Raw genomic sequence first — 11,653 nt, 5'->3', positions numbered from 1 at the left:
ATGCACATTGGGGTGGCCCTTACAAAATATCAACTCCGTAGGGCATCGCTTTACTTTTCGTCATACGTGCAAAATAAATAAGACCACGAAAACATTTTAATGTTTGAAAAATATTTTGTATTTTTATTGGTAAATTCGACAAAATTTTGAATTTTGAATAGGTTTCCAGTATATGTAAAATTTATCAGATGGCAACCCTTAAAAATTAACATTAAAACAAAATGCAGGAACGTCCAATACATAATACATACATAATTTGATATTTTTTAAGAGCCACCCTAATGTATATGTACCTATGTACACATGTAAGTCTAACAACAACCCAGTCTGGCAGGGATTGAACAATAGCTAGCAGTGAGTAAAGTGAAGTGGGTGCGTATGGCAGCGGAAAATGTACCAAACTGCGTTGGTAGTTAGGTGCGTATGCGTTGATGCGGCATCAGTATGCCAACCAGCGGCATCAGCATGCCAACCAGCTGCTGGTCAGTAATTGCAAGTGCTACAACCACAAGCGCAATGCTGCTCTCCGTGCAAATGCTCCAAGTCACATACTTGTACTTACTTATGTTTGAAAACATACATATGTATACAAACACGGTTGCCACTTTGGTGCAATTGTACCAAATATCGGCCTTTTTTCTCCGTTTGGGCCTTTGGGCCTTTTTGAAGCAAAGTTCGTTTGAATAAACAGCACTCACAGTTTCGAACATTGTAAAAAATTTAGGAAAATTTTAAAAATTTTTATCAAAATTTAAACTTTTTGATCTGAATCTTTAGAACATTTTTGGGTATGCAGTTTTATAGCCCATACTATTTTAGTCCAATGAAGTGCAACCTTCAACTGCATAAAAAATAGCGTTGATTTTTGACAATTTTTGTTTGGAGGCTGCTTTTGCGGTGTTTTTTTTTTATATAACAAGTGCAATTTACAAAAGCTGGCGTTGATTTTTTGAAATTTTGTTGCTTACGGCCTCCCGCATTTTATTTCATAAGAAATTCATGCTTGTATGGAAAAATGCATAAAAATCCGTCACCAAAAAAAATAAAAAATTCAAAAATCAACGCGATTATTTAGGCGGTTGAAACTTGCACCTTATTAGACTAAAACTTTATGGGCTTTAAAAAATGTTCTAAAGATTCAGATTAGAAACTGAAATTTTGATGAAAATTTTTCGAATTTTCCTCCATTTTGTATAAAGTTTGAAACTGTTTATATGGTTTTCTTTAAAGCATGGACGGTTTTTTTATAGAAAAATATCAAAAAAAAAATTTTACGGAAAAAATTAGATACGAATATAAAAAAAAAATTAAGTGCGCCTGTTCCACACTGGAGAAGTGAAACTTACGTTACATATCTATATTGTCTCATAACCAATATACACCGAAAAACATATCGATAACAAAATCGATAACAAATTCGACAAAAATTTCGATAGCAAAATCGATAATAATATTGGTAGCAAAATCGATTAGAAAATCGATAAAAACATCGAAAAATATCGATTAAAATCGACAAAAATATCGGTAACGAAATCGACAAAAAATATCAAAAAAATATATAATCGACATCAAAATCGATAGTTAGTCGATAACAATATGGATAACAAAATCGATAACAAATCGATAAAAATATCGGTTAAAAAAATCAATAACAATATCGATAAAAAATATCGATCACAAAATCGTTTAAAATGTCGATTATTAAATCCATAACAAAATCGATAAAAATACCGGTAACGAAATCGATGAAAATATTGATTATTATATCGATAAGTACCAAAAAATATCGATAGCAAAATCGATAAAAATTTCGATAACAAAATCGATAAAAATATCGATAACAAAACCGATAAAAATATCGATTATTATATCGATAAGTCCCGATAATCCCGAAAATCTCTAAAATCCCAAAATAGTTCCCAGATTGAGTCTCTGTTTCTCTATCTATATCCTTTTCTCTATAATTACCTGTATTTTAATCTTTCTTCCTCTGTCTTCATTTTTACTTTTATCGGTATTCCAATCCCAATCTTTTTCTTTATATTTATCTCTGTTTTAACTTTCGTGATTATCATTTTCTTCATCTACATATTTTCCTTCACCTTTGCCCTTATATAAATGAAGTGTTTAAATTTACCTTGGTCTTCATTTTTGCCTTTATCTTTACGCATCTTTGTTTCTGTTTTTATTTTTACCTGCCTTTGCCTTTATCCTTTATCCTTTTCTTTATCTATTATCTTTTTCTAAGTGTTATTCTTTAACCTTTTATTAGCAAATTTTTGTTAAATTAATACCATGTGGATACACTCAAGAAGCACTTGTTTCAGCCCCAACCATTTCCGTTGAATTTGCTAATTTACTCCTAACCAACCAACCGCAGCTAAAGAAGTTTCACTTCAAAAAAATCAACACGTGGTCACTTGTTTGAGTAACTGTATATATTTTTATTGGACGGCAAAAAATTGTAAATTTTATTTTATTTTGGGCCTTTTTACTTGTATATTTTGGTACAAAAATGTTTGATGAACTGGCAACCGTGAGTACAAATGCAAGAATGTACAAAGATAGGAGCGCATGTCATAGCAGCCAAAGCAGCGGTATATGGAGTGACGGAAATAAATTGGAAAGTGGCTCAAAGTGCGTAAAATGCAGCACAACGGTATTGGCTAAAATTCATTGTTGACGAGACCATGTTGCGCTATTGCAGCAGCAACGGGGGCATCGTATGTGTACCAAGAGGAGTGCTCGATAGTGGCAGTTTTGAAACGTGATTGATTGGTTGGTTAAAATTTAATGATAACAGTGTTGTAGAAGGTTACAGCATAGAGCTCAATCGTTGAACTGGCAATTGACCAACAGACACGAAAATGGTTTACAGACAATATAGAACGATTAATGGTGTTGTGCGGTAAGTTAATCGGGTGAAAGGTGGGTTCTGGATGCAAGATTAAACGAATTTAGTAAAGAAACAAGAGGGAAATCGTTTTCTTAATTTTAAAAGAGGAGGGTTAAACTAGAGGGCTAAACGACTATTAAACAAATTCCAGTGCAAAAAATAAACAGTGAAGTAACATTAGAGCAAAGGGGGTGACAGAGATCAATAAAAAGACAACAAAAATACACTCTGCCAGGTACAACTAAAGACGGATTTGGGCGAAAACACATATTATCTAAGCATACGAAAACTCTTTACTCTCAGCTCGCGCTTATTAAACTCCCCAGAAATGTTATGAGTAGGTCTACAAAATTTTAGGAAAATATTAAGAATGGAACTAGAAAGTAATTCAAATGGTATGGAAATCTCGCCTTTGGAAACAAATTATGGCACGGGATTTAAATGGAATTACCGTGAGGCCATTTTTTTAGATTGTTTCGCAATCCAAGTCATGGTTTCAAAGGTCAACTGAGTCTTGATTAAGCACTTTTACATCTGTTCGACAGTGCCAGTCCGGACTCGCTTAGAGGGATTCTATTAATCTATGATGAGCCATGTAATAATTGTCTTGCTCTTACCAAAAAAAACTTAAGTATGTATGGGAAAACTTGCTATTATCAGCACAGGTGAACTGGTCTTAAAAATTAAAAGTTTTCTTTAGACTTGGAGTGCTTAGAGGTACTTAGGTTATAGTGGTTGCCCAGGCAAGGAACACACTCGGATAGTTAAGAGAATGTACTTTGTGATACCTACAAAATTTTTAATGCGGCTGATTTCGATGCCTGAGAACTCAGGATTAGTTAAGAAGTGCGAGCCAACATTTTTCCACCCTAGCCTCGTGAACATTCTAATAGAAAGTTTTAAGATGATTCCACCTTACGGATCTATTGAGATTCCTAGTCTTACCGCATGAATACCAATCGCACAAACGCCTGTCAGAAGCCCCACCACATTTGGTAATAACATTTCAATGATGAGTTTCCTTGCCAGGTCATCAGCCACGCAGTTTACCGCGATTTCACTCTGACCCGGCAACCAAAGTACGCTTATTGAGAAGTACTCCGACGCGGTTGGTAGAGAGATCCCTTACCGATTTGTCTACCTATGATCTAGCTCAGCCGGTATATCGTCGGTCCCGCGAACCTTGTTGTTCTTAAACCACTTTATTAGGATATGGAATTCCACTGCTCAATTATGCCCAGGCGATGAGGCGGCGCTTGATTAAGCAGGAAGGTCGTTTACCTTTTTTTTTTCAAACTGCCAAAAGCTTGGCCAAACGTCTTGCATGGGATGAACGCACTATTAATTTTAGTTTTTAAAAATTTCAGATATACATATGAGACGATGAGGGCCAGAGGAGCCTATCTACAAAAAAAATTTGAGTAATATGAGAAGTAAGGATCTATAAAAAATAAATGCGGTCTTTTTCTAAAAATTTCATTGCACATATGTATGTGATGCTACATATTATGCGTAAAGAAAACTAAAAGGACGTGCCTCGGGCTATTACCGTTTCGATTCTAGTAATGCATTTTAGGCTGTACCCTAACTTTTTTTGAAATGGCAGTTAGGCTACTATGGCGCTTAAGGCCACATATACACAATTGGGCATTATTATAGGTAGTCTCCTGACTAGAACCAGAGATTTCTGATCGAAAAATATTGATTTCCAAGAATTTCATATCATTTCTACGAAAAGTGTTTTTTATTTTGTCCATATAAAATAAATAGAAAACTTTAAGCGCTTTGAGCGACCTCTAAATATTTTTTGACTTCAAAATAAATAAATCGGAGTTTATTTTGTTCCGACGTAGAACAATCCTAGGGCGTGAGAGCATTAAAATCCCGACTTTATCCCTTTGGACCACCCTAATGTACATACATACATAGATATGTGAAAATTACGTGATTGACTGAAAATCGAACTCACGCACGCTCACGCCAGCGCAAATTTCAGTCACTCACGATCGCGGAAGTTAAGTGAATTTTTTCGCAAAACCGCTCTCACGCTCGCGTGTCACGTAGAAAATCACGTGTTTTGCCCATCTCTAGTTTCGACCCACCGTGTTCGAGTACCCTCATTCGAGCGGAGTGACAATTATATCCGTTGCAATAGAGAAGCGATACCCACACAGCTGACTGCGGCATAGCAACACAGACGAATATTCAGAACTTAACATTCTCTTACCATTTAATTTTAATGATCTACATACCAAGAAAGGGAATGCGAATTTTCTTCCTTATAAAATCAGCGGTATTTTGTAGCCAAAATAATCTTGATATGCTAAATTTAAAAAAAAAAAATATTATGAATATTAAACAAACAAAAAGAAAACTGTGCATACTGAGGATCAAACGAGTGTGCTCTTTAAATGACTGGGAGTGTATTTAGTTTATTTCGAACTTTCATAAATTCTGTAATACTAGTGACAAATATTTAGTATATTTTATATGCAACGTTTTGCTCAATAAACCCATTGACTACTTCGCTCATTGAACTGTTTAATACATATTCCCACACGGAGCTACTCACTTATGCCCAGCACACACAACGCCGCTCAACTGGCATACAAAAGGTCATTATACGAAAATTTGTTCTTTGAAAACATCTAAACGCCAAGCACGAGCTCCACGAGCCTTTGAATGTCAATCACAGCTGGCGCCAAAATCATTAACTATTATAAACTTATTTGCTACATAGTCACACAAAAATACACAATCGACACTTTTGTGTTACATTCTCTATGCGCCTTTACCGCTACTCACTGCTTCACTTTAGTACAAACTAGTTCTCACAATACACTTCAATGCATACGAATTAGTTTTACCTTTGTTTAGATTAAACTAATATCAACAAAATGTCTATGTTTTCTTTTTTGACTTTTCACTCACTCTCTCACCCTTCCCCACGCATAGAAGGATGGCAGCCTACTACCCGTCGAACGCCACACCGTCAATGCTGGCAATTTAGTCATAACGAATTTGGTCGAAACAGATCGGGGTATGTACGAATGTTCGGCCACTAATGAAGCAGCGACCATAACGGCCGAAACGGAATTGATGATCGAGAATATTGCACCGCGCCCACCCTACAATTTAACGGCGAATAGCACGGAAACCGCTATAACGGTACGCTGGCAACCTGGTGAGTACAAACGCAAGCACACTGTTGTTGTTCACTTCATCTAAATCGGTGCATTCACCTTGTTTAGTGAACTCTGTGGATTAGTGAGTACATTGCTCAATGCTGTAATAGGTAACTTTATGTGGTGTTGATGCTGCTTCTGCTACTGGTGTCGGTTGAATGAATTTCCAGTCAACGGAATTTTTCTGGTTGATTGCCCTAAGAGTTTTGTTGTTGATGACTTATGTATGTAGACGGTTTTGTGATGTTCTATTGAGATTTAGTGAAACGCATATTTATTTTCGTTTTGCTGATTTAGTTGATCTTTAGAGTGTTGATGTCTACTAGCATTTAAACAATTGTTTATCAAAGCTCCGGGGGATTATTTAAAAGTTATTTGGTAGTTCAATACTATTATTAAACGACTAGTGCTGAAGTAACAAAACAAAAATTTTTAAAGCCAAATGCATTGCATAGAGTTTTTATTAGATCTGAGAATCGCTTTACGGGATAGCGACTCAGTTGTCTACAAAAAAAAAGCAGACGCCGACTGGACTATGGAGCCATAATTTGCACACCTTGCTTCTCTCAGTGAGTTAGGTTCATCGAAAAAAAATGGAGAAGCTATTAGTCGCAGTACTACTGCCTGTAATGCAGTATTATTCATCTTCTGCCAACATGTGTATACTCCCCGAAGGAAAAATTTAACCACACTTTTGAACGAATTAAATTGCCTCCTTTTGGAAGGAAAGCAGTAAGCCTACAGGGAAACCTTTAAAATGTGAAAGATGCCACCATGAACGCCCATAGGGACTTCTGAAATATTTTTTCCATATCATGAAGGAACAGTCAGAGGGCCATTGCCTGAGAAAAGTGCTGGCGAAGAATTTGTCGTCGCGGATATTAATTTAGAAGCCGAATAGTATCTAGACTTTATCTCGCGAGTGAATGCAGTAGTACTACCAGGATGAACTTCTAAACTTTACACGCCATACGACCATTCTAACAACAATGAAGTATCTGATCACGCGAGGGAGCTCTTCAAGTTTTCGAAATAAAGATCTACGAACCTTTGAGCGTTGGCGATGGCAAGTACCGCAGATGATGGAACGATGAGCTGTATGAGCTTTACAAACTTTTTTCGTTTCCAAATTTGTATGTACTTTTAAAAACGTTTTGACCTAGGTTTTGCACCTACAATATTTATTTAAATTTTGAGAAAAATTTCAATTCAATTTCTAAAATCATGCATTTGTTTTTGATACGCATATTTTCAAATCGTTTTTAAAACTGATCGTTTGGTAATTGAATATGCGCACACTGAAATTAAATCCTTAAGTGTTTTTTCTTCATTTTAAAAATATGCGATTTTCAAATATGATATTCAAATTTTATTTTTATTAAATCACAAGTCATTTCATACATACATTGTCAAAAATATATTGATTTATACTTATAAATAAGTTGCAAAATTAAATAAATAAAATACAGATGTTTTACATATACTATATACATACATACACATGTTCCTGCCTTACTTCCAAGCTGGGCCTGCTCATTTTTCTTGACGCTGGTCAAATCCTGTAATTTTAAATAAGAAAGTTTCAAATTATTATTTAATAACCCATAAGAATTGGTTTTTGTAAGTTATTCTTACCAAAGCTTTTTTCGGTCAAAGGAGACCACCGTATCACCAGTGTCCCGTCCATGTAGTTAGGTGGTTAGAATTGCAGTATTGTTTGTATACATATACTTCAATGCCTTTTCTGAAGATTGAAGTAACTTATTTATCTGAACACAATTTTTTCGACAAATGATGCAAACATATGAAATTTTTTTCATTATAGCTAGGTAGCTTAGTAAATTCTAATGCAAAACATTTTAGTTTTAAATATTTTTCATAATTAATGGACTGGAAACAAATTAACGTTTTTATTTTGAAATTGCCTAGTTCTATTTTATTTATAATTAATGTGCTATTCCCGCTTCTACAGTTCTTACTGAGCTCGGGTTCTTCAATATTCCTACCATGTTCAGGTTGTTTACCTCTTCTTCTTTCGGCAGAGGGCTCGGGTGCTTCTCATTGCCTGCTGGGAATTGCATATAGTCTGTTGCCATACTAGGGGCATTGTTATAAGCAAGTTCGTCGGTTAAGCTTGTCACTCTCCGGCCTCGTGCGAGTTTGGTACTACCATGCTTGAATGTACCTATTGCGCTAACTACTTTTCTGCTCGGAGATGAGCGAGGATTCATTGCTCCACTTGCTGGGTTTTCCAATGTTTTCAGCATATCCGCTTTCTAGTCATTTTATTTATTTCCTTTTATTCAGGTTTACATTAAGTCCGATTAGGGTAGTCAGAATGGAGATATCTTCATAGTTATCTTCACATCCTCTTTCTCTATTATTTGCTTTTGTTGTTATTTTCTTGTTCGTCTAATTTGGCTGACAATATCATCGACAAGAAGAGAGGATCTAATAAATTTTAGGCGTCATTTTCCACGGCAAAGCAACCACTTCTTCTTAGAAGGAAAGACAGAAGACTTCTCGTAAATGAATTTTAAATTATTTTTTACTAATAGATATGTATTAATATTTTTTCCAATATTAACCAGGATACCTGCGTCCCAATCTAGAATACACCGTGTGGTACCGTTTCACCGAATCGCCCGAATGGCGTACATTACGTATTCTTCAGAAGAACGTTATGGAAGCAACAATACAAAATTTGCAGCCAGGGCATGAATATGAATTAATGGTGCTCAGTCAGGACAAATACGGTGATGGCATGTTCAGCAAAACTCTACGATTTTCAACGCAACGTAAGTTTTCGAAAATCTATTCAGCAAAGATGTTAGTAAAACAATTTAACTCTCTTTTTCATATTCAATCACCTCAGATTCGAGCGTAGAATCGAACGAAGCTAACATCCTGCATCAGTCCAATCCATTGGCAAGCAGCATTAGCCCGCCATGGAATTTGTCTGCCACCAATAATGTACAAGGCTGGCTTCTACATTGGCAGCATCCAAAACGCGGCTCCGAATCTGTACGTCTATACACCGTACGCTGGTGGAAGGAACCGGAACATTTTCTCATCGGCACCATCGAAACATTCGACAATTTCTATCAGCTACGTCATCTCAAAGAGGATGCCATTTTCAAAATACAAGTGATAGCTACATCAATCAATGGCGAGCAAGTGGCCAGCGATGTGCTGACCATCGAAGTGCCATCGCATCGCAAGACGCGCGCTTTGCTCATTGGCAGCACGGTTGGTATTGCCTTCCTGCTGTGCGCGCTGGTCGCTTTCTTGTATGTGAAGCGTAGCTGCTTGCGGCATCTGTTAGTCAGTGGCGGTAACGGCGACGATACCAAGGATAACGAGAAAATGAATAATACCTGAGTATATGAGATTACTTGGCAATTCCATAAGCAGACAGAGAGCGAAAGCCATTAAAGAAGAAGAAGAAGCAGAAGCCAAAGCCACAGCCACCGGACGCATTTCCCCCCCCCCCCCCCGTCATAAACAAAGGCATTCCATTGAGATGAATCGAGCCGAAATTGAGTTTCAAATATGTTTTTATTTGATTAAAAACGGATATGTATTAATTAAGTTATATCGGAATATCTAACTGAAATGAAAATTTATATTAATGTAAGTGCGAGATTAGAGAATAACATCTAATTATGAGCTTGTTTGTAAGTTATTAATACTAAAATTAAAACAATCGTATATTCTAACTGTAAATTTAAATGTTAAACTAATGGTGGTAAAATTTCGTTTAAATAAAATATGCGTTCCAAAAGAATTTTCAGAGTGGTCAATAAAACTAGGTTTTTTTGAAGTGAAACTTCTTTGGCGGCGGTTGTTCGGTTGGAAGTAAATTGGCGAATTCAACGGCAACTGCACACGGACATGATGCAACGGAAACTACACACGGAAATGGTTGGGAAGGAAACAAGTGCTTCTGAAATGTATGCAAATGGTATTAATTTAACAAAAACGTGCTACTGAAATGTTTAATACAAAAATTAAAGTAAAGGTGAGTACGTACATAGATGAAGAAAAGGATAAAGGCATAGGTAAAAATAAAAATAAAAGCAAAAATAAAGATGCGTATTTAAAGATAAAGACATAAATGAAGATCAAGGTTAATTTAAGCGATTTTGACGCGCTATTGGGCTAAGAATATGTTTTCGGGGTCGCTGAACACGATGGGACAATTCTTTTTCTCTACTACCAAAGATTCTTGAGAAATTCAAGAAAATCTGAGAAAAAAGGAGAAAAAATATAAAATTCTCCCTTTTAATGCTTAAATTTAGATTTTGTTTTTATAAACCTAAGATACTCAAGATCATAAGCTGTTCAACGACCTTTAAAATGAAAAAAAAATCGGTATAATTTGGTTGAATCGGTGTTAAGATGCGAGTGAGTTTCTAAAACGGTGTTATCTTTTCAACATGTTTTATTTCGGTCAAATAAGTCTTCGGCGTGAACAGGCTTTTAATTTTTCGTGATTTTAGGTTTTAAAATAGTCTTTTAGTCATATCGACGGATCCCGTATATACCCTGCAGAAAAAAATTATCAATTGATTAAAATAACCAACTTCTAGTTAGCTTTTTTGCGGGAGTTCGATAAATAACTAACTTTTAATTAGATATGACAAAACTAACTTTAAGTTAGTTGTAAAGACGTGCAAGAGTCGTGCAGACGTTGTCGGGAGTTTGTTTTCTTTACAAGTTTCTATTTAAATATCCTCACAAAAATTACTTGCAGATTCTTTTTCGTATTCAGAACAAATAAAAGGAAGATCGAATTTCATATTATCATTTTGAAGTTATGTCTGACGGTGTTCGAATATGGGACCACCGACAGCAGAATATGTAAACAAATATGAAATGTAATAAAATAAAGTAAATAAATAAATAAAAGAAGTAAAAAAACCGAAAAAAAATATTTTTTTTTATTATTGATATTTTATGTCCAAAAGTAGTTAGCTACAAGTTCGTTGAGATCTAATGCAGAGGAAACCAGTTCTCACTATTTTGCGGCCATCGCCCTTCAAATGTAGTTAGTTACGGCCAAAGGAAATAGTTAATATGTAAATAGTTACCACTAGTTCAATGCTAGTTAGTTAGTAGTTAGCTACAAACTAGTCCCATTTCCTGCAGGGCACCATTGTGAGAAACTGAAGACAGCTCAATTTTCTACTTCGACCCTGTCCGACGTCTCCAATTTATATTCAATTTGGCTTTGGGTGATATATGTAATTAAAAATGATCTCAAAAAACCGATCCCACAACAGCAATGGAAAATCGTGCACTCTTAAAATAAATTCAAATTACGGATTATTAAAACCAATTCATTTTTAATCAGCAGCAAAGGAAGTGGTTTTTATTTTGAATTAAATTGTGATAACGGATGTGACATATCGGACGTGAAAGATTTTAGTTATTTGCCGGTCGTTTTTGTGGTAGGGGGCGGAGGGAGAGGGGGCGTGGCACTCCCCCCATTCGAAAGGGAACAGCCACACTTTACGAAAAGTCGCACCCCCCCCCCCCCCCCCCCCCCCCCCCCCCCCCCCCCCCCCCC

At 35.9% G+C, this 11,653-nt stretch overlaps 1 protein-coding gene across 1 annotated transcript in view; it reads left to right on the top strand.

Annotated features, from left to right (window-relative positions):
- LOC118740542 (protein borderless) overlaps positions 1 to 9,838 on the top strand; it is a gene marked incomplete in the record, with an annotated part of 60,933 nt that extends 51,095 nt beyond the window's left edge. Inside the window, 3 exon segments of the mRNA XM_036472119.1 lie at positions 5,852 to 6,080; positions 8,673 to 8,879; positions 8,957 to 9,838. Coding sequence (XP_036328012.1) covers positions 5,852 to 6,080; positions 8,673 to 8,879; positions 8,957 to 9,462 — 942 coding nt within the window.
- Positions 9,839 to 11,653: the final 1,815 nt, after the last annotated feature.

Source organism: Rhagoletis pomonella, unplaced genomic scaffold, assembly GCF_013731165.1.
Source record: "Rhagoletis pomonella isolate Grant_MI unplaced genomic scaffold, Rhpom_1.0 Rhpom_scaffold_00006, whole genome shotgun sequence".
Classification (NCBI taxonomy): Eukaryota; Metazoa; Arthropoda; class Insecta; order Diptera; family Tephritidae; genus Rhagoletis; species Rhagoletis pomonella.
The sequence above is the reverse complement of the archived record's forward strand: the minus strand, read 5'-3'. Positions and strand labels throughout refer to the sequence as shown.